Below are 23,725 nucleotides of genomic sequence, written 5' to 3'. Positions count from 1 at the left end.
TTTAAACCATAAAAGCTTAGAGCTTGACTACATTCTTTGTAAAATTGGACTCCTTCTTTCATTCACTGTGAACTGTCTCTAATCCCTGTGTTAGAGCCAGAGAAAGAGATCCAATTAAAGTGCACCTCTTTTCACCCGCCTGATAAATCTCATTTCATACCAAAACAAAGGTATTTCCCGGATTGATTTAATCTGCCTCACTATGAAAAGGCACCAACACCGAGCTGAAAAACTGTCAATCAAATCGAGGCAGAAATGACTGTATGTACGCGCACAAGTGTGCGTGTGATACCTGGTTCTTCTTGATGAGGAGCTGCACACTGGGAAGGTCTTTGCCGTGATCTGTGGATGTTGCCAGGGGCATTCTCTCTTTCACCCACAGCTGCAGAGGAGACAGACATAAAGAGACATTCAATTAATCTGCAACTAAATTAGATGCCTGCGTGTATGGGTTTGTAGATATGTGTGTCTCACTATTTCATCCTCCAGGTCCCTGTTGAACTGGTGAGCTTCTTTAGAGGATAGCAGCTTCTGCCGTCTCTGATTAAGTGGATCCTGAAGCTGAGAGAAGGTGTCAGCCACTCGGCGCTGCTGACTGTCCACCTCCACTATCCCAGCATCCTCCTGGGCCAGGGCCTGGGCCTGAGACTGCAGGGCCTGCACCTCCTTCTCACGCACATCCATCTGGTGCTCCAGCATCTGACGCACACACAAAAAAATATAACTACTACCAGCAACATCAATTTTATCCTCTATCTTGCTACTTTGCACTGTAATGAATGGCTATACTTTTTGCTATAAAAGGTGCACAAGTAGCAAGTAGCTCTGACAATATACTTTGCAGCTAATGCCATGTTCCAAGTGACACACTTTCATAGTCTTGAATATTTAATTAATATTCTGATCTTCTTTCATAAACCAGTTACTTAGCAGTTTGTCCCTGCTGAACCACCGTACCTGGTGCTTCTTGAGGAGGATGTTGACACTGGTCAAGTCCTTGCCGAAGTCATCGCTCTGCAGCTGGGAGGAGAGGTTCTGGAGCCAGGAGTCGAGTGCGGAGCAGCTCTGAGTGAACAGCTCTGCACGGTTAGCATCAAACAGACACTGAGCTTTGGTCTGAGTGGTGTTCTCCAGCTCCTCCCACTGTTTCTGTAGAGAACGTAGAGTCTCTGACACAGTCTCCTCCAGTTCAGGCTTCTCCGCCACCAGAGCCTGACCCTCCTGAGAGAGAGAGAGAGAGAGAGAGAGAGAGAGAGAGAGAAAGACCAAATACATTGATCAAATCTGAGCCAATTGACCATTTTGTGTAAGATTTGGTGTGTGCATATGTGTTTTTTTGTGTGTGTACAGTACCTTGTCGATTTTGTCCAGCCAGTCCTTGTTGGAGGCCAGCTCGGCCATAAAGGCCTGGTGTTTCTGCCACTTGCTGTGCAGGTTCCTGGCCTCGTCATAAGACATGTCCTGAGCTGTCAACATCTTCTCGTTAATCCAGAGGGTCAGCTGCAGAAAGAGAGGGAGAAAGATAAAAGATAGACAGAAGAAAAAGAAAGAGAACAGTGAGGAAAAACATTCCCTTTTAGAGTTTTTTCATCTTTGTATATACATGAATTTAAATTAAATTATCTTTATTTAACAACAGTCCAGCTTGGATCTGTTTAACCAATGAGATGGCATTTTTACCTCCTGTCCGTCCTGAAGGAAGTGCTGGAGCTCCCTGTTGTCCTTCAGTTTGGCCAATAGATCATTAGCAGCCTGTTTATTCTTCTGGTGTCTGTTATTGAAGGAGAAATGTTCAGCAGGGACACAACCAATCATCATAAATCCATTCCATCCATCCATTATCTGTAAGCGCTTATCCAATTTAGGGTCACGGGGGGTCCAGAGCCTACCTGGAATCATCCGGCGCAAGGCGGGAATACACCCTGGAGGGGACGCCAGTCCTTCACAGGGCAACACAGACACACACACATTCACTCACACCTACGGACACTTTTGAGTCGCCAATTCACCTGCAACGTGTGTTTTTGGACTGTGGGAGGAAACCGGAGCACCCGGAGGAAACCCACGCGGACACAGGGAGAACACACCAACTCCTCACAGACAGTCACCCGGAGCGGGAATCGAACCCACAACCTCCAGGCCCCTGGAGCTGTGTGACTGCGACACTACCTGCTGCGCGCCACCGTGCCGCCCCATCATCATAAATATCATCACATATATCAATATTACTACTTTAATGCAGAGGAGTCAACGTTTTTACACTGGAGACCACCATTTTTATCAGAAATTTCCCCTCTCAACTAAATCAATCTATTCATTATGTAAACTACTGCAACGTCTGCCCTAATGCCGTATACCTCTGCCCAAATTAACAATCATAGTAATAATAAGACATTAATGATAATACTGATATTAATTTATTGTTACTCTTAATGGTAAACTCTGTAGGAGCAGAAATACACTCACTGTGAAGTTCACACAATGTTACCCTATTTAAATGTGTCACAAATATCCAGAGTCAAGTACTACAAGGTCCTGTGTTATTCCTATAATGTGCACTAGAGGGACCCATGGCTATCACAAAGTGAACTCTTGTCTTCCTATGGCAGATCTCCTTGTTCTCTGTGTACCTCTCCTGAATGGAGTCGGCCTTCTCCTGGATCTTGTCTGCGTTGGCGTTTCCGTCTGACACAAGGCGCCTTCCAGATTCCACCACGCTATTGATCTTCTCCTCGCTGGCCTCCATGGTGGTGAGGAAGTCCTCGTGCTTCTTTATGGCCTCCAGTGCTCCCTGCAGGCTGCTGGGCATCTCAGTGTGTGACAACACATACTCCTATATGCAGGATCACATACATAAATAATGGATTACATTAACCACCAGGCAACAGTGATCCACAAACAATAAGGTTTCAAGTATTACATTTACAGTTGGTTCCCCTACAGTACACTTACAGTATTTACACTTTACAACTGGTTCCATTTAGTTTACGCATGCATACAACGTGATTACTCCTCGCCTCTTACTTTCACATTTTCATCTGTGCATTAGGAGTGTGATCACTGTGCTCTTAGCTACTGGTAACTAGTATTTTCAGAAAACATGATATAGTGCACTCCAGTTTGCCGTTTCCACTATATATATATATATACACATACACACACACACACACACACACACACACACACACAAATAAATAACTTAACCTATAAAACTCATCCCACATGGCCAAGTCAAGAGTCTGGAGTCTGACCTGGCTGTTGAGGAAACCTTCAGCCTGCTTGGCGTCGCGGAGGAAGGTCTGGAAGTCAAAGGCCTGAGCAAGCAGACAGTGTCTGCTCTCCCACATCCTTCGAAGCTCATGCCAGCCTGTGTCCAATGCCTGCAGGCGCTGGGCTAGGAACATGTGCTGAGCGTCTGTCTGACCCTGGGTTACCTACACAAACATATACACACACACAATTTAAGTCTTTGCTGATTAAGTAATCTGAGTCATTTCTCGGCAGGTAAACTGCTAGTCTTGTGGAGTACAGTAAGGTCTGTCTTAGGTGCATGTAATTTATGCATCTTTATAATTGCAGGCATCTGAATATGAGTAAAATCCAGAGTGTTTACCTCAGCTCCGGTGGCCCTCATCTTCTCATAGTCCTCACGATAGTTGTCCACCTCATTCTTGATGGCCTCGTGCTGGGCCAGCAGCCGCTCGGCCTCTGCCAGTGAGGTGGGCGTGTCCTCGGAGGCCACGGCCGTCTGAGTGCGTGAGAGCCAGGCCTGGAAGTCGTCCAGGTCCCTAAGAAAGCCCTGCAGTTTGGAGGCTTCTCCTAAGGACTCTTCACGCCGCTTCATGGTGGAGCGAAGTTCCTCCCACACCTCCTGGATCTCCTCCAGCCTTGCGTGGATCTCTCCAGCCTGCTCCGGATGCTCCGAGGCCAGCTTCTCTGCTTCTGAGCGCAGACCACCCAGCTTACCCTGTGTGAGGACAAGTGTGAGCTCATGTGTATACAAGTGTGTATGCTTGTGTGTGTTCGTGTTTGGGTGTGTACCTGTATAGCTTCCAGATCTCTCTCCATGCCGGTGAGTTTGCGCTGGAGGGCCATGACGCCGGCCAGATCATTGCCCAGGCTCTGAGTGGACTCAATGACTTTGGTTTTTTCTTTCATCCAGCTCTGGATCTCATTACACTCCAGATGATAGTTCTGAATGTTAAGAGCAGAATCCAGAGCCTGCTTCCTCTGATCTGCCACTCTCTGGAAATCACTCCACCTGCCGACACAGAAAGAGCGGGCTTACGGGACCTGGCCGCTGCTCCAGATGAAATGTATCTGGACATTATATGTGTATCTAAGCGTGGGACATATTGCTGGATCTTAACTAACTGCGTGTATGCATGTGTTATTACAGGAGAAATTACACAGGTTTGTGTTTAGATGCTGTGTGTGTGCAGGCTGGAGGTGTGTGGATGGGCTTTGTACCTGTTGTTGAGCTGATCCTGTGTCTGGTTGATTTGCTCTTTGTTGCGGTTGTCAGATTTGAGCAGCTGTTCAGCCACCTGATTAACATCAGTGATGCGGGAGCCCAGGTTATTCATCTCCGGCTCCAGAGTTTCAAACCTACAAGCCCATAAAATAAGAATTAACAACAATAAAACAAGCCATTTACAACCATCAAACGACAAGGCGACCAATATACCACAATAACAGAACCCACCTGCCACCCACCAAGCAGCCCATAAACAACCATAACACAACCCATTTAGAACCATAATACATTACACAGTGTTGTGTAATACTGTAAGAACTATTAGAACAAATGAACACACGCAGCCCCCTCACCTCTGCTGGACAACCTCCAGGTCCTCCAGTTTGGAGGGGATTTCCATGTTGTGAAGCCACTGCTCCTTCTCCCCGATCCACAGCTGGCAGGCTCCAGCCTCGCTGAACATGCGGTAGAGTGCTAGCGCCCCCTCCAAGGCCTGCCGCCGAGCTGAAGATAAGGCCTCCAGCTCCTCATAGCGCTGCTCAATAGCAGGCAAGCGTCCCTCCACCTGATATATAGAAGAAGAAATATCAAGGTTTAATACATATTGTTTTATTCCATACAGACACTTTCATATCGTCACTGTCCAAACACACCATCATCTCTCCAAAACAATGAATAACAAAACCAAAGCAAAAAGCATAGGTTTGGGGAATTCTCCTTACACAAATTTCCTTAATTTTTATTCACATATTTATAAAGTAGTGTTTAAAGCAATAATAGGTAAGAGTAGATATATTTGCTCCCAGGATCCCCTTACATTTGCAGTGTCTCCTAAAAATGAATCATGTTGGGGAAGGAGGAGGGGTGTTTTCCTACTCTCCTTCAAAACTTACATAGTGCAGTTTCTGCAGTGCTGAGCTTGGAGTAGAAATGACAGAAGCCCTATTCTCCCTAATACAGCTCAGTGAAGTATCACAATGATATTGAAGCTGTGATAGTAAGGTAAAAATATTACCTAGTGTTGCTTTAAATGTGTCAGTTTGAGCTCCTGTGTGTGTTCGTGTGTATGTGTACACACCTGTGGCGAATTGGCGTAGGCAGGGGGCAGCGTCTCTGCCTGCTCATGTAGTGAATCTATAAGAGAGCGATGGCTCTGGATCTCCTCCTCCACTTCTCTCTGTTTCCGCGCCAGTGTCTGGGTGGAGAACTCATCATGGCCGACCTCCTGACTCGACACCTGCCACAGCACACGGATCACCAGGTTACTAATGTGTCTGTGTGACTCAAGTCCCCAACTTCCACCAGCAGCCCCCAAGGCCTGGTGTTAAAACCTTCAATTTGTATCAATTATCTCTAACACTTTTGTTTAAAGCCTGTAAAATGACTACATTTATGTTTACACTAATAACATTAGAGCCTTGTTTTGTACAGAATATTTACACTGAAGAATCTTTAGTAAAATGTTACGTTGAAGAGTGACACAGAGGAACAGAATGCAGCAGACGAGGAGGGAGTTTTGTCACCTGTCTGAGTGTCTCCAGGAGCCAGGCCTCCATGTCATTAGCGTCAGTTTGGAACTGGTGCAGAGCTACGGATTCCTTCAGACGCTGCTCACGTAACTGAGACGCCTGGACGTAATGGGGAGGGAAAGAAAGAGAGAGAGAGATTGTAACACTACTGGGAAATACCTGGTTTCACATATTTCACACATTGTTACAAATTGGTTTAGCTGATGTCTAGCACAAGCTTCCTCTGAGGTTAAGTGTCACAGCGTTGTTTTAAACTGTTGCACCCTTTACCCTAAATGTCTAACAATCTGGTAAGTGAACACTAACTGCCAATTCCAATACATCAGCTAAATATCTCGCACTATGCTGAGAGCTGAAGGAGATGTGAAGCATCTATACTTAATCTGACTGTTGATTCCGCTCTCTCTATATTTCCTCTCATTCCTCACCTCCTCCAGGTGGCTCCACTGAGCTCTGATGTCGTTGATTCTGTCTGTGACCTCAGGGGCTCCGAAGTGTCCCTCGTTGATGAGCTGCTCTCCGGAGGCGATGCTGTTGCTGAGTGGACCGTAGCGAGCGGCCATCTCGTCTCTGAAGGCCTCGTGTTTGGAGAGGAGGTGCAGAGCTGAGGACAGGTCACGTCCGCAGTCTCCGCTGGACAGGATCTGCTCCTGCTCCCTGATCCAGGCCGACTCCTCGCCCAGCTCCCACAGGAACTGCCACAGACGACGAGACTCCTCCAGCTTCGATCTCCGCTCCCCTGCCAAACGGCCGAGCTCCTCATACGACTGCCCCAGCAAGGACACCTTCTCCTCCACCAGGGCTGGCTCGCATGGCTTATAGGCTGCTCCAGGAGAAAGGGAAGGAGAGAGAGAGAAATAAGTAACAATCTAGACAATGAAATGTAGAAAAACCCATACCCCAATCTTAGTTTTTAGTTATGGAGTGCTTCATGCTTCATATGATTAAGTATGTTTGTGTATGAGTGTGTGTGTTTATACCAGGAATATCTCTCATTTGTGGGGACCAAAACCTGTTTATCCACTTACACTGTTGAAACATGTGTTCCTTGTAGGGACTAGGACCACTATTTGGGGACCTCACCCCACAGGTTAAATTGTTATATTTTAAGTTAGGGTTAAGTTTAAGGTTAGGGTTAAACTAGTAGTAAGCCTCCACTAAATGAACTGAAGTCTATGTAATGTCTCCACAATTCACATTTCACAATTTACAAGACACTCACTCATTTCATCTGAAGTGAAGCGTTTGGCTGCTGCCTGAACTCCCCTCACCCTCTCGGCCTGAGCGGATATATCTGCCTCCACCAGAGTGTGCTTCTGCAGCAGGTCCTCCACATCATGAAGGTGTTTCCCACTGTCCTGACACTGTAGACGACCCTGAACACACACAGCCAGGTCAACGATTTAGTATTAAAGGAGTCACACTGAATTACTGCCCTATCACATTAAATTGGGGATCTGGAGCCCACCAACACACACACTGTAAGAAGATCACCCAGGCAGTCTTTTGTGAACAGATGAGTTTGTTTGTGTGAACGGAGAACAGAGAAGAAAGAGAAACAAATCGCCTAAAATCCAGAGCTTCTTCTCGTCGTTCTACTTGAAATAATGCTTCAGCAGAATCACTATCATAGGTTAGAGAAGGACAGAGTGAGGCCAATGCGTTCATCACCCAAATGCACACACCTTCATGTCGCCCATCCAGTCCATGATGTATCTCATCTCCTCTAGCAGCCTCTGCAGGTCCCTGTGTGCGTTCAGTCTCTCTCTGCGGGCGGCAAGCAGCTCCTTCAGGTACTCCCAGAGACGCAGGACGTTATCCCTGCGTGCCAGGATACGTCTCACCTCGTGATATCCTTCTGCTTCAAGCTCTCGAGCCACAGACTCCACAGCAGCCACGCGCTCTCCATATGCTCCGATGTCTGTCTCTATGGCCTCATGCTTCCGCGTGGCCGCCTCCACTGCCCCCAGGTCAAAGCCAAAGTTATCCTGAAAAGGGGGACAAAGAAATGTTTATTTAAACAGCTTCATTGTTACTGATGTTGTTTACTGATCTCTGTGGGGGATTAGTGAACACATTAGTGTTAAAGTCATCTTCCTCTCGCCCTCTCTCTCTCTCACCTGAGACACTAGTCTCTGGTTCTCACTCAGCCAGGTCTCTCTCATTGCAGCTTTGCGGTCAAAGCGGGCGGCCAGCATCTCCAGCTTTTCCTGACGAATCAGCTCATTCCTTAGAGCTAGCTCCCGCTCGTGCTCTGCCTTCTCCAGCCGCTCCCACGCCTGTTCAACCAATCACAGACACGCAAAGCCGTCTATGCAATGGCTATGACTAACGCAATGGCTATGACTGCTAGAGTAATAACCAGTATTTACAGCTTTGAATAATTTTCTCATGGAATTGAGTAACTTTGTGTGTGTGTGTGTGTGTGTGTGTGTGTGTGTGTGTGTGTGTGTGTGTGTGTTTATGCGTGTGGACCTTGTTGATGTCAGAAATGAGTTTGCCCTCCCGAGGCATGTAGACTTTCTGGTTGTTAGCTCTCATTTTGCTCTGGATGGTGAAGAGGAGAACCTCCAGATTGCCCTTCTCTGTAAACCTGTCAATACAGGAAAAAAAGTGATATTTCAATATATAAAATGATATAATGTGTAAATATAATTTAATATTATTAATTTAGATGTGGCAGAAAACAAAGTTCTGGGCATTAAAATACAAATATTGCGTGTGTGTTTGTACAGACTTGGGTGGTTTCTCCACGGTGCGGTAGGTGTTGAAGGCCTGCAGCTGGTTCTGCACGCCACTGAGAGAGTTGGCGAGCTGACGGTCGTTCAGTGTGACAATGGTCTGCTCGATCCACTGCAGCAGCTCTGACGCCAAAGTCTCATACTTCTCAATCAGCTGGTCAGCCTCGATGGCATAGTCCAGCACCTACACACACCACAGCCATTAAAACTCACATACAGCCTCATTAGCTGCTCAGAGATGAAGCAGGATATCAGTACTGTAACAAATCTACCCTGAAATAGCTGTGTATTTCTGCCTCCTTTCAGATTCCCATCTTAAAGGCTTTGATTAAAAATAGCTCATGTTAAAGCAGGGTTTTTTAAAGAGGTAGTACTCTATAAGCCTCAGTACTGACCCATCAGTGAAAGTGCACACACACACACACACACATACCTTTCCAATTCTCTTGCCCTCCACGGCGAGTGCCTTCATCTTGCTGAAGTAGTGGTAGTAGGTGGCAACATAGGTGATGATAGATTTTTCATCAGGCTGATCCACATTTACATCTGGAGAGAGAGAGCGAGAGCGAGAGTGAGTGCAAGTGAAAGACATTGAGAGCGAGAAAAAGACAGAAAAAAGAAATTGAGATAGAGAGCAAGAGACAGGAGTTAAAAACAGAGAGCAAGAAAAAGAGAATAAAATAATCAGAGAGAGAAAGTAAGATACAAAGAGGGTTCTTGTCCACCATTTTTTTTTCAGGAAGAGAGTAATACATATAACATATTTATATAGTTCTGTATGAAATGCATGTACAAATATGATACCACTAGGAAGAGTGTTTAAGTGTGTGTTATTTTTATCGCCTGCAAGTATTAAACTAAAGACATAATTTTAGTGTCTCTGTCTTTCTCATTACAGCATGCGCACACACACACACACACACACACACAGCATGTCCACTCAAGTCTTAAAGTCAGCCTTAATCCAGAATTAATTACAGTAATCCAGATAGCTCTTGGCCAGGTGGGTGACAGAGAACGGAGCGAGTCTGTATTTTGTGTTTGTGACAGTGTGTGTGTGTGTGTTTAGTGTGTAGTTTATACCCTCTGGGTCCAGCAGTTTGGTGAGGCCAAGCTCCTTCTCTGCCACATTGAATGCATTCTGCAAGTTGTAGTGAGCATTGGAGCGCTTCAAAGTGTCAAACTCAATTAGATCCGGCCTGAGAGAGAGAGAGAGAGAGAGAGAGAGAGAAATTAAATAAAAAACAAGGGGGTACAAGCTTGTGGAAGACGCTTCTCCACAGTAAACATGACAGATTTGTGTAAGTGTTTATCTGCTGGTCCTGCTCAGAGGAGTGTGAATGAGGCAGAAAACAATGAGAAATTCTTATTTATTTAAACCGCTGTTGATTTATTGCTGTGTAAAGTATACCGACTGAACACTTTTGAACTTTATTCATCAGCCAGGGGGCGCCAGTCAGCCATTTAGACTGCACTGCAGCATCTAGAGAGAGTGATCTAATGTATTCTCTTTATTTAGGTCAACTTATACTGTTGTTCTTTTTGCTTTTCCTCTCCACTGCAGTGTGTGTGTGTGTGTGTGTGTGTGTGTGTATGAACAGAAAAAAAAGAACCCAAAATCTAGTAGAGGAGAAGAACAGATTGGGAGTAAATGGGCACAGACGGATGGACAGATGAGTGTGGCTGAAGAGTGAAGGCGGACGGTGGCTCAGGTGGGCCATTAAACTGAAGCATTAAACAGGTGGGGCAAAGTCAATGGGGAAGAGGTGAGAAGTGGCACAGTTAACGCTGACTTCTGTTGCGGCAACAAAGTAAACACACACAAATGTCCGTTATCTTTCCAGATATGTTCTGCATCACCTTTCCGACACTGTCAGAATAAATATACTCTCACAATGATCACAGTATTAATAACTCATAAAGTGAAATAAAAATATGGTGGTAATGCACGTGATCCACTAATTTAGAGTGAAACCCTTTCAGCTAGTGTTTACCGTTCATATTATAACTAGCCAGTGAACATGTGGTTCTGATATAAGGAGCAAAATTCAGTTAATAATCCTTTAGTAGTGCATGTCTGGTTCAGGTATCACTGATATTTATTCCCCAGGAAACCATTAAAGCCACTTTTCGTCCCCCCCTGCTGCGAGAGGCTTTTCACGGGTAATAAAACATATCAATAAGAGTGAGCTCAGAGGCAGCGGCTCATAGTGGAACAGAGCGTAATGGTTTTTAGGACGTATTTGACTGATCTGCTGTTGGCATTCAGAAGTTATACGACTGACAGGTTCCAGCTGCTGACTGGAATTCCTCTAGGCGTAACTGTGCATGCATGTGTGTGTGTGTGTGTCTACAAATAAAGAATAAAGAAGACTGTGTTTTTCTCCCTCTTTCTCTCTCTGTGTATGACTCAGGGTGTTTGAAGGCATTTTTTATGTTTAAATATTACAGGCTTTCTTAATGACAGCCATAGTCACTGCTGTCATTGCAGGGGTGTGTGTGTGTGTGTGTGTGTGTGTGTGTATACCAGAATTATGTCCCATTTTGGAGACCAAAACCTGTTTACACACCCAAATTGTTAGGACATGTCTTCCTTGTGGAGACCACCAGCTGCCCCCCACTCATTGTAAATCAAGACATTTTAAGGTGAAGGTATTTTTTACGATTAGGGTTAAGGTTAATATTAGGGTAGTAGTTCTTCGGTGGAGTGCAGGTGTGCATGGGGGTAGAGTGGCAACCATGATGGAGGGATGTGAAAGCAAGACCATCAATATTAGCCACCAAGTGTATTAACCTTATGTTAAACAGGGACAGCTTCTTACTTCAAGGTAAAGGTTTCTTTAAGGTACAATAAGATTCAAATTATTAATTTAATAACGGTATCATCTTCTGTTCTTCATGCTTAAATATATTAATTCAAATTCTACCATTAACAAGGTTCATGAAAAGAAGGGACTATGTGGCATTTCCATGTCATTTAACTGAGAGAGGTTCAGTGTAACAGCCTTAAAGAGTCAGAGGAGATCCTCACATGGATAGTAACACAAATTTGAAAGGCTACCTGTGCTTGTGAACAATGGCGTTGAAGGCGAGGCCGTCTCTCCAGCTGGTGGTGAAGTTGTGAACGTTAACGTTCGGGTACCTGCAGGAACGACAGGCCATTAGTGTTTATAGCAGCAAACAGTGGTCATCAGAGTTCAGCCGAAGGAACATAGTGCTGACTAAAATCATCTGCTCTCGCCACAGGTCAACACTCGGCACCACCATGCTGTCTCTTTTTCCTTTCTCTCAATTGCTTCATCTTTCAAAAATTCACTGTCATTCTTCAATACTCTTCAATACTCTGCATTCTTTTATCCTTTATTTCCTCCCATCCTTTTTCCCCCTCTTCATATTCTGTTCAGTCCTAAATTCTGGCTTTTTATTTCCCAACCTACTTCGCTTTGTCTTTTCTTTCCCCTCACATTTTCACTCTCTCTCTCTTCCATCCTCTCAACTCTTAATTCTTTCTTTCTTTTACCCACCCCGCAGTCTTCATCTGGCACCAGAGCAGTAGAGCGTCTTTGGCTGATTTCTTCTCTTTGTTGTCCTCTGTCTCCACACTGATGTCCTGGATCTACAAATGTAAACATAAATAAACACACACACACACACACCAGATTAAATAAAATGCAGTGTAAAGAGAGAATCTAGTCTTGTTCATATATGTGTGTACACCACTGAGAAGGCGGTGTAGTTAATCTCCCCTCCTAGGTATCTACTCTACTGGACACTGGTTGGTCCCTGCTTTGTTTCCCACTACCACAGCTACCTATAAAATGTAGCTTTTGACTTTGCAAAACAGTGGGTTTAGAAACCCACAACAAAGAGGCACTAACGTTAGGCATTGTTTACTCATCGTGTATTTGCATGTTGTTGTTTGGGACTGAATACAGCTCTGTCATCAGTTCAAATAGATCAGTATTGTTTATTGCTTCCTTACTGCAGCGTCCAGCTCTTGCCGGAATCTTTTGTCGGCCACCGATCCAAGGAGCGTTCGAACTTCCTTAAAAGACCATGATGTAATTTTACAAGCTGCTGTTGTGAATCGGATAAAAACAAATAAGATCTCTGCTGTAAGTAGAGATTTTACAGATGGTGAGTTTGTGACAGATGTCTGGATTGCGTGGTGTAGTGTGACAACTCTTTATGGCCAATCGGCACTGTGCAAGGTTTACACATCACTGTTTAGTCCCTACGTGTCTCGCTTGGAACCATGAAAGAGCAGGGACTAAAAAAGAACCCAATTCCGGGGACTAGGGCCAGATTTACCTGATGGAAAGCAAGAAAGCAGAGAAGAGCTGAGTAGAGTAGTGTAGGTAGAAGGAGAAGGAGGTCTAGTTCTTGTTGATTAGAATTAGAAGTTTTCCAATTACCAATGGTATTCAATGCTTTTAGGACATTCTCAGCCCTCTGGTGTTAACAGGAATGTTATGAGCAAACAGCTAAAGAAATGAACACCAATTCATAAAACTAGATATAGCTGGGTCAGAGCAAAAAGTCTAATGAGACAAAGCTATTATATTCAGAGCTGTCAGATATAGAGCAAACTCCAAGAGACCAAGCAGCAGGGGATTTCAAACAATATTGGATTCATGACCGGAATATGCCGACACACACACACACACACACATCTTCATAACACACATCATGCCCATACAGACATGGACAAGCCCTAAATAGATAACTAAGAATACAACACTAAGAAAGAAATCATAATCATGAGATTACATTAATCTGACCATTAACTCCCCTCCACTGGCTTTTGCCGATTGTAATCTATAATTACGTCCCTCTGCTCCAAAAACACAACAAAACAAACAATCCGTGCATTAACAGACTAATCTGAACCATCCTGAACAGAGTGTAATCAGGCCGTCCGGCCGGGCTTCCATAATTAGCTTCGGTTTCAGCCGAAGGAACTCAACCAAAGAAAAGAATACAAGTCCGCTGAGAGGTCAGCGAAACCATTTACAGCCAGATCATAATTATGGGGCTTAAACTGAAGATGACAGGCAGGAGGCATCTTGACAGAGAAAGCTGTACTGGGCTCGCTCCACCAAGGTCTTTAAAACAGTGTTTTAAAAGTGACTCTAATGCTGGGTTTTTCAATTAAAATTCAATGACGTCTTCCTAGCAAAGGTTCAAACCTTGCTGCTTTTTCACCTGGCTGCTCTTGATTAACACCCCCCCTTTGAGACCTTTTAAGACTCCTTGGTTTAGAACCAGCTGCTGGAAATAATGACCACAACCTGTTCTGTCTGTTTCTCTATAAACAACCGTCATTGATCACGGTTCTGGTGAGAACCTTTCACCTCCGGTGGTTATTTTGCAAAAGAAACATAAACACAGACATGGGTGGTCTACTGATGAGTGTCTGCTCCCATACCTGGAAGCGCAGGATGATGGTCCAGATGAGGCCGAGCGTGAGACGGTGGTTTCCGTCGACGATGTCGTGAGAGCCCATGTTCTCCAGGTGAACCTTCTGTTCCTTGAGGAACTGCAGAGCTTTGTCCACGTTTTCCAGGCAGTGGATTCGCATGCGGCCCTTGGTGGGCTTCGGCTGGAAGAATAGAGAGAGAGAGAGAGAGAGAGAGAGAGAGAGAGAAAGTGTGTCTTAATGACTGGTCTGAGGGAATTTCTAAAACGATGAGTTCTGGTGGCATCTTGCCCAAACTAATTTGCATAAAGTATTCATGTACTCATTTTATCACTGTGTTGTTTGAAGACTGCCATCAAATTTTGGCTCCAAGTCACCTGCTCTCACAGGCAATGATGGGTCACCTGTCGCTCTGTTGTCTTCTAGTCAGAATTGGGGGGGGGTAAGCCAGTGGATAACCAGTAAGCAAATATAAAGTAGGAAAACAGAACTAAACTGGGCTTGTAAACCTCAAACATCACAGCATTTATATCACACTAGTGTAATATATACAAATGTGATGAGAGCAACTGTGAAGAGACACTAACCAGCTGTTCTCCGGACAGCACCTCCAGCAGTCTGATGAGCATGCGTCCATCCCTCAGGTCAGTGTACAGGTCTCCGATCCTGCAGGTGACTCTGCCCAGGTGAGAGTTCACCCATTTGGTGAAGGTCTTCTTCTGCACCGCCTCTCTCTCATCTACAACAACAACAGAACAGCTTTTAGACAATGGCACCTACAGGAACATCTGCAGCTTCTTCCCTCAGGCCATAGTCTTCCTCAAGACTCCCCCCCATGTCCCTGGTCTGGGATGTGTTTAGATGCTTGTGTGCATTTTAATGTAGCCAATGTGTATAAACACCAATATATATTTATTTCTAGCCAAAACTGCTGTTTTTCAAGAGCTATTTCTAAAGAGAAAAAATACAAGAGGAAAAAAAGGACTAAACTGTGGAGCTGTAGAAAAATGTGAAACTGTCTCAAAAATGAAAGTGCAGACACCAGTGATTTATAATGATACTATAATTATTTTCTGATGCTCCTATATTATTATTATTATTTTCTGTTATTGTCCCTAACTTTGGCTGTAAATGATGGCCCCTGACATCCAGAAACACTCCTACACACACTGCTCTATCTACATGTAGTACAAATCTTTTTAACACTGATTAAAAAAATCAACAGATCATTCATACATTCATCCATTCAACCATTCATTAATCTTCTGTAACAATTTCATCTTGATCAGGGTAAAGGTGGGTCTGGAGCCTATGGGAAATACTGGGTGAAAGGAATGAAAAACACACCCTGGACAGGGCTTAAGTCAATCAAATGACACCAGACACTCACACATTCACACAATCAACCTGTGGACAGTTTCACACACTCCCCCAGTCACACTCATACCTGTGGACAGTTTCCCACACTCACTCAGTCACTCACACTGTGAAGGATTAAGGAGAGAGTTCTGACCGACAGCTGTCCCCCAGTCAGAGATGCATTCAGCAGGAGAAAAAGACTGAGATATAGAAACACATCCATGTGTCCAGCAGATGGACACATCATAGTGGTGATGTGGGGACAGTGTATTGGTTTGAGAGTGTGGAACTGTGCAGAGCTAATGTTGCTTGCACAGGGTGATAATGCTGGGATATTGTTGTGTGTTTGGACATATGGGACTGATCAGTGCCCTCCCTATGAGTTACCAGCCTTCGGTGGACACTGTGTGTTAGGCTGAGCATATGGGACTGGTCAGTAATAGGCTCAACGAGCAAGAGACGCATACTGAACGTCATGTGATCTGCTCCATCTGTAGAGTCAATGAATGGCAACCTGTGCTCACGCAAACACAATATAAACACAACACAACACAAACATTTAACACAACACAAAACAAACACACTGCAGGACAGACAAGTGAATGATAAGAAAACTAAGAGGAGAACCTAAAGTCTTTTGTGTGTGTGTGTGTGTGTGTGCGCGCAAGTGTGTGTAGTAAAAAGGTTAAAAGCGTGACATTGCCAAATGAAGCATGTAGCATTATTACTGATGTGATTCTCACTTTCAGTACCTACTACACTCTGTCACACTCAGGAAAAAGCCTACCAATTTATTACTAACACACACACGCACACACACACACACACACACAAACACACAAGAGACAAAAACCGAGGCCAGAGGCAATACAGCACTGATATTAGAGCCATCTGGCTGGATACTGCCAAACAGAAACACACACACACACACACACACACACACACACACACACACACACGTTTATTTCCATGTAATATCAGAACTGTAGATAGACAATCATAACAGTTTGTGGAGATTTAGTCTTACCTCATCCATCATATCCATCAAGTTTCCCTATCATAATCCAAGCCATACATCCTTAATGATTTTACTGGCCCCTAATAGTAACACAAGTCCCCATATTGTATGTGAACAAGCTTTGGTTACCACAATGTAACACACACACGTAAATTAGTGCTGACCTTGTGGTTCCGCATGGAATAAATGCTCACAAAATCAGACAGAAAACATCCAAAAAGGACAAACCCACTGAGGCCTTGACATGACTCTGATATAAAGAATAGCGCCCCCCAAAGTGATGCAGAGTGAATTAGCTGTCACATTTAGTGCTGAAACTACAGAATGTCTTTTGAATATTCAAAGAAATAAATACTGAAATACTAGGGAACTTTTCGCTGTGGGTCAGTGTTGGTAAGAATGCGTGTGACCTTCAGGAGCCTCCGATGAAGAAACATTAATGAAACTTACACAGCACCTGCAGAGACTTTGCGGGTTTCATAACAACTGCATACAGCCTACTGAGGCTTGATTTGACTCAACTGCCCTAAATGACTGTTGCTAGTCCATAAGCACGATATTGATCATTCACCCATTCATTTGCTTTCTGTAACCTGGTGATGGCCAAAGAATGTCCAGACTCCAGAGCCGTCCCTGAACACCCTGGACAGAGCGCCTGTCACAAGGCATCACACACTCACCCACTCACACACAAATTCACTCAGTCACTGACACCTATGGACAATGTCACACAATTAATCTACTTACTAATATGTGTTTTTGGACTGTGGGAATAACCCAGAGCAGTAGGAGGAACACTTTAACAACAGTAGAAAGAAACGTGTGTGTGTGTGTGTGTGTGTGTGTGTGATGACAGTAATCCTGATGGACTAGATCCTGATAGTTAGACTGTAGAGATTAGGGGGTCACTCGTTGTAATTAAGAGGGAAGACCCCTTCTGTGCATATGTTGATGTGTTTGTTTGCGCAAGCGTGTGTGTGCGTGAGTCTGCACTTACACTTACACACACACAACCCATACCAGCATGCCTTTGTCAAAGCTTCTGTTGCCGTCTGTGGAAAATCATGATGGGTATCGACAGTTTGGTTCCCATAAGGTGGGTTAACATGTCACTGGGGGCCCACATTTTGAAGAACACAAACACACACACTAAGAAACAAACACACACTCATGCTTACACTTGAGCAATGAGGTTATGACTCCTGAGGACATCAGACAACGCCCTGATAGGGTTCCCTCATCTTCATTTATCTGCTCTCTCTATCTTACTTCTCTCTCTCTCTATCACTCTCTCTCATTTCTCATCCTTCTATTCATCGCTCCTTCTCTCTCCTGCCCCCATCTCTGCAGGCAGTGCTGGGAAACTCTATCTCAGTTTATGTAACCTTGAGAACACAGCACAAACTATGGGAGGGAACAGTGACTATGGGATTCGCGACTACATCCTCCCCCACTATTTCCTCAGTTGTTTTGTGGTTCCTCCTCTTTTTCTACTCGTCTTTCCAGTCTTTCAGCGCCCTTGTAGGAATTTATAAGAATGTAGTATGGTCTACATCTCACACTAAAAATAAATTCAATAACAATAACCGAAATCTATTGATGTGGAAGTGAAGGAACACCATCCAATACCTTTGGGACGAGTTGGAGTGATGTTTATGATCGTCCAACATCAGAACTGGACCTCTCTAATACTCTAATACCTTAACAGAGTCAGATCCTCACAGCAGTGTAGTAGGGTTCATTGCCTTCTCAGAAGCTGTCAGGGAGAGTGATCCGTCGAGACCACTGATTTCATGAGAAAGGGTGTCCACACATAATGTACTAAGGCAAAAAATGTTCAGCAAAAACAGGGTTTAATCTAAGGCACGTTTCAACTGCGTGATCCTTACTTGACTCGACTCAACCTTATTCTGATTTTCTACTTTTCCTTTAGGCAAATTTGGTCCTGGTCCCTAGAAAGGGGTTCTTTTTCAGTCCTTGCTCTCTTGTGGTTCCAGGCACGCTAAATAGGGACTAAACTGTGATGTGTAAACCTTGCCGTGCTCTGATTGGCCAGAGGTAATATTGCCCAGCAATGCAGACGTCCAGCACTAACTCACACATTTGTTTTTATCCGACTCACAATAGCAGCTTGTAATATTACGGCATGGTCTTTTGAAGAGGTTCAGCGAGAGCTGGACACTGCAACAAGGAAGGAACAAACTCTACTGATCTGTCTGAACTGATGACGGAGCTGTCTTCTGTCCCAAACAACAACAAGAACACATGAATACACGGTGAGTAAACAACGCTTAACGTTACTGCTGCTAAGCTGCTTTGTTTTGGTTTCCAAAGCTCGCTGCTCCTGTTACAGACAAGGTTTTGTGGTGACACCGGATACATTTCCTTTACAGTCCAGTAGAGTAGGTACCTTGCAATGGAAACACATATAGATTTATTCCTGTAATGCTTTATGACATCATCTCACATGATCAGTGCTGAGGAAACATCTAGTGACAAACTGTTTGAACACACTGATAATCTCAGACAGGGAGGGAGCCGTTTTAAGTGCAGAATTAGAGCCGGTCAAGTCAGGCCATTAGCATCTAACGCAACTGTGCAGAGCATTACCGAACCCTTTAATTTACATAAGGATTAGCACACACAAACACACACCTACACACACACAAAGAAGCAGCAACACACTACAGTTACTGGACTTTAGATAACCAACTAAAACCCGCATGGCTTTGTAAGTTTGAAGTTTCTATTTGTTCAGCATTCGGGGGCACATCAAAGCTGATCCGCAGATGTGTGTTTGTGTGTGTGTCATTATGTGTAAAAAAAACTAAATACAAACATGGGGGTACATCTCATCAGAATTGACCCTGGAAACTTTATATAGTAATGGACCAGAGCATAAACACACAAAATTAAATATAAAAACAGCCAACACTAAGAAACAAAACAACACACACTCTCTCATACACACGACTCTCACTAGAAAGAAATGTTATCTTCACTCAGTCTCAGAAAAACCTGTTTTGCCAGTCACCGCCCAAGAATGAAAGCAGAGTTTTTACACACATATACACAGAAGCGCGCGCACACACACACACACACACACACACACACACACACTGTAGTCCTCCAGCTCGTCTGCCATTGTGGCAAAGAGGACATGCACCATATAATTACCCCCAGTCAGACACACACCGGCTGAAATGGGGGCTGGATTTGTGTGGCTCTCTGTGCAAATGTATTCATTCCAGAGCTGAGAACCCTGAGGTAAACCTCATCCATTTTTCTGAGGTTAGGACCGTGTCATTGATCCTTTAGGTTAGTGCTGTGGTTCTCTGTTAGGATATGTTTGGTCCAGAAATGTACAAAAACACACTGACACATACTCAAACTCTCAACTCAAACACACACACACACACAGATGATGGGAAAGCCCACCCTAGAGCTGAGTGGGCCTGCAAAAATGGACAACAGGTCGTATAAACAGCTATTACCACATTAAAGAATTCCTGCTATGTGGCCTGACCCAACTAACTATGCAACCCGGAGAGAGAGATGAGGCAGGTTATCAGAGCAGAGGAGAGAGAAAACCAAGTTCTGCTCACACTGTGGGGCTGAAAATTTAAGATGAAGAAATTTTTAAGGTTAGAGAAAGTGTAAGGGAAAGGTTAGGGTCTGGATCTGGTGGAAGATTTGTTTAAGGTTATGAGAATCCTCAGGAATAAAAGTTAATAAGTTATGGAAACACACTCATACTTAAGTGTGTGTGTGTGTCTTATCAACACATTGGGAGGACTGGTTCTTTAGCCTGTGTTTGGAAATGAAGAAGCCTTGAACATTCCTAAATGTAGACATGCATGCACACACACACACCTAATCCTGTCACACAAAATGTGTCCGAAGTGATAGTGAAACTATTATGCTCTAGAGAGACACTATAAAGATTTTACATTTTTTAATTATAGGAATAAGAAGATCTGTGCTTGATAGTTCAAAATTTACACACACAATTTCTATGCTGTCTTTGCACAGTTATTTTATTCAATTCAAATTTATTTCACAGCCTGGCTTTCTTTTAAATATAAACACACACACACACACACACACACACACAATCACCTGTACCAACCCTCCTAAGTTACAACGCAGCTTAAACACACTCATCCATTAAACACGCATCTGATCCTCCTCCTTATCTGGAATCTCGAATTCTTCAGAAACGCTGAGGCCCTAAGGTTAATTTATGCTCAGCGTTAAATACAGATACTTAACCTTCTGTCCTCACTCTGTGTTCATTTCGTATGTAACTGGCACGTTTTCTGAAAGCTTACGGATGCGGACGGGACGAAGCAATACCACTGGAGACAGTGGGGGCTGTGCAAGATGTGAATGGTGATGCTAACCGCTCTGCCTCACTCACAGGCAAGTTATCAAACGCCCTGGCGTTTCCGAAAGTATTGGAAATGACGTCATCAATTTCCCTCAGCGGTAAGATAAGTGAATCAAGTTCTCCGTCCAAATGTTGCGCAGTATTTAATGGCCGCACCTACCACCGCCGTCTAGAACGGTGCCTGTGTCGTCGTTTTGGAATTAAATACAGAATTAAAAGTTCCTCCACCGTCGCCATGTTTGATTTTCACTCCAAACTACCCTCTATTCTTTGTGTTGCTCAACAACCACGTCCACGGAGCTGACGCAAGGACGTTTGTGGGCAGTGACGGTTATATCGCTTGAAGCGCACGCGTACATTTCCGTACGCAGAGAGAATATAAATAAGCTTTTAAAACTCTCATTTAAACTTTATGTGCGTCATTTCTCTCACATTCAAGGCCTTCTGGCAAAAACACAGCTTCTGAGCTCTCGGTCAGCAGTGATTCCGGTTTGTTTAATGAGCGGGTTTGTACATACATCAACATCTATTAAAGACAGTGACAGGGGTAAGATCAATTTTGATCAGTTTGAAGCAAAAATATGAAATCCCTGTGCTCTGTGCTGGACCAGACTCGTGTCCAGGGTGTGTCATCGGAACCCTGATCAGTTGTGAAAGATTAGTAAATGAATATAACATTTGTATCGTATTACAAATGTAGCTAAGACTACTAAAACGCAGGTTATGACCATCATCCTCCACACATTCTGCTCTTTCATTAAACATCAAAACTAGACCTCTGTCCTGTGTGTGGCGATGTGTGGTGTTTCATGTTTAATGATCTGTATGTCAGGAAAACATTGTTTTTGGAAAGAAGGGCCAACGTTTTGTAATATTTTGACACAGAAACTGTTAAAGTTCAGAGGGAGTATCACCATAAGTGTTTTTTTTTGCTACGTCATGCGCCGAGTTGTAGTGAAATGCAACAACAACCACAGCTATTTCATCCATGTGCACACATCTAGCTGATCACAAACACGTCACAGTTCTAAAGATGGCACCAAATAAGCTCAATCTATTTAGTGTACATGGCAAAGTGTGTGTGTGTTTGTGTAGCGGACAGGTGCTGGTCTTTCCAGGTTAATCTGTAATTGAAGGGATTAGTGCAAGAGTGAACATCAGCCATCAATGTTTTACAGTAACATTTACACTGTACATGCACACACACACACACAGACCTAGCCAATCATATTAATACCAACAGTCTGACCCTCCTCTCACACATTGCTTCTTATTCTTATGTGTTTTAATAGCTCACGTATTAACTGATATGAAGCCTCCGTTGGCTCGGCCTGGACAGACGCAGCTATAAAACATCACCTCGAAGGTCAGACCCCAAAGCTGAGTACAAGCTCATGTCTCATCAGTAAAACGCACAAATCAAACTTTGGATGGAGTCGAAATCTCAAAAATTGTGGGCAGAGTTAACCGGACAAAAGAGAAAAACGGTAAAGAAAATATTTTAATAATCCCCATTTACTTTAAAATGATTAAATTGTGGGGAGCACCAGCTGGGAAAGGAAGACAAGTCCCCACAATGCAAGTGGCTGGACAAGTTTTGAACCACACAAAAAACCCACACTAGGGGCAGTGAGCACACACATTCCTGGAGCGCTGGGAAGTAGTGATGAGAGCCGGCTCTTGTAAGTGAACGATGAGAGCCGGTTCCCGTCTAAGACCGAGCCATTTTTTTCTAAGGTTTGTCATTCAACCAATCAGAGAACAACAAGCAAGCTCCAACCCTCCAAGAAGAAAATGTTAAATCAGTTAAATGTTTGTTGACAGTTGTGGTTGTATTAATCACTACCGTTGAATGCTGCTGTTTTGCACTTTGCAGAGTATTTGTTTATTTTATTACCCAGAAATTGATGATTATTTAATTTAATAAGCTCTTTTGTAATACCTACCTTTTGGGTTCCATTGGCTATATTTCAGAGTTTACCAGTGATTTTTTATTAAAGTGTTTAAATAAAAATCCAGTTATTTATACAATTGAATGTGTGAGTGCAATCAGTGAGTTATTACAAGACAGCCATAAAAACAACTGGCCATTGCAACTATATTTATTATTTTTAATATTGAACAATAATATTTTGTCCATATAGTCATGTAAAATGTATGCAATATTGTTCTGTACCAGTGGAAATAAGTGGTAAAACAAAGAGCCATTTAGGAGCCGAAAGAGCCGGCTCTTTATGAAGAGCCGAGCCAAAAGAACCGGCTCCCCAAAAAGAGCCGAAATTCCCATCACTACTGGGAAGCCACTTCTGCCACCGTAATTTGGCAGCAGCTGGGGGTTAGCTGCATATCTTGAAGAATACTTCAGCTGTGGATGCTGAGGAAGGAGAATGAGTTGTTGCTTCATCCCAAACACACACACACACACATTTTTCCTGCTGCTCAATGAGATTAAACTGGTGACGTTTTGACCCCAAGGCCACGACTGCCCCGTGAAACTAAAGACTCCATGAATCACAGAGTCATTTCTTCAAGAACTGTGATCGAGATGAAGAAAGTGAGGCTAGAGATCAACTTCCTAAGAAGAAAACAAAGAAAACACCCATAGCCACCCATCCACCGACCGACACACACACATACACATATACATGCACACACCCACAGCCACAAAAACAATGTTATAGCTAGAGGAAGTGAAAAACGAGGGGGTTTCCTGTGTGATTAACACACACTCTAGAGTGTGTTCGGGGTCTGGCAGATGTTACTCTTGAGCGTGTGGTGCACTACAGGCTCCA

At 43.9% G+C, this 23,725-nt stretch overlaps 1 protein-coding gene across 4 annotated transcripts in view; it reads right to left on the bottom strand.

Annotated features, from left to right (window-relative positions):
• sptbn2 (spectrin, beta, non-erythrocytic 2) overlaps positions 1 to 23,725 on the bottom strand; it is a 74,610-nt gene that overhangs the window by 11,280 nt on the left and 39,605 nt on the right. For all 4 annotated transcript variants that reach the window (XM_066659021.1, XM_066659023.1, XM_066659022.1 and 1 more), the window contains 25 exons: positions 14,754 to 14,905; positions 14,176 to 14,349; positions 12,272 to 12,363; positions 11,809 to 11,889; positions 9,831 to 9,946; positions 9,181 to 9,293; positions 8,744 to 8,931; positions 8,482 to 8,599; positions 8,127 to 8,285; positions 7,692 to 7,994; positions 7,229 to 7,382; positions 6,435 to 6,829; positions 6,001 to 6,105; positions 5,556 to 5,714; positions 4,831 to 5,042; positions 4,471 to 4,608; positions 4,042 to 4,261; positions 3,614 to 3,967; positions 3,252 to 3,434; positions 2,631 to 2,833; positions 1,681 to 1,771; positions 1,354 to 1,500; positions 958 to 1,221; positions 475 to 699; positions 293 to 382 (listed from right to left, as the gene is read on the bottom strand). In XM_066659021.1, coding sequence (XP_066515118.1) covers positions 293 to 382; positions 475 to 699; positions 958 to 1,221; positions 1,354 to 1,500; positions 1,681 to 1,771; positions 2,631 to 2,833; positions 3,252 to 3,434; positions 3,614 to 3,967; positions 4,042 to 4,261; positions 4,471 to 4,608; positions 4,831 to 5,042; positions 5,556 to 5,714; positions 6,001 to 6,105; positions 6,435 to 6,829; positions 7,229 to 7,382; positions 7,692 to 7,994; positions 8,127 to 8,285; positions 8,482 to 8,599; positions 8,744 to 8,931; positions 9,181 to 9,293; positions 9,831 to 9,946; positions 11,809 to 11,889; positions 12,272 to 12,363; positions 14,176 to 14,349; positions 14,754 to 14,905 — 4,436 coding nt within the window. The remainder of the gene's footprint in view (positions 1 to 292; positions 383 to 474; positions 700 to 957; positions 1,222 to 1,353; positions 1,501 to 1,680; positions 1,772 to 2,630; positions 2,834 to 3,251; positions 3,435 to 3,613; positions 3,968 to 4,041; positions 4,262 to 4,470; positions 4,609 to 4,830; positions 5,043 to 5,555; positions 5,715 to 6,000; positions 6,106 to 6,434; positions 6,830 to 7,228; positions 7,383 to 7,691; positions 7,995 to 8,126; positions 8,286 to 8,481; positions 8,600 to 8,743; positions 8,932 to 9,180; positions 9,294 to 9,830; positions 9,947 to 11,808; positions 11,890 to 12,271; positions 12,364 to 14,175; positions 14,350 to 14,753; positions 14,906 to 23,725) is intronic.

The sequence above is a fragment of the Hoplias malabaricus genome, chromosome 2, assembly GCF_029633855.1.
Source record: "Hoplias malabaricus isolate fHopMal1 chromosome 2, fHopMal1.hap1, whole genome shotgun sequence".
NCBI lineage: Eukaryota > Metazoa > Chordata > Actinopteri > Characiformes > Erythrinidae > Hoplias > Hoplias malabaricus.
Note: the sequence above shows the minus strand (reverse complement) of the source record. Positions and strands in the feature narration are given on the sequence as shown.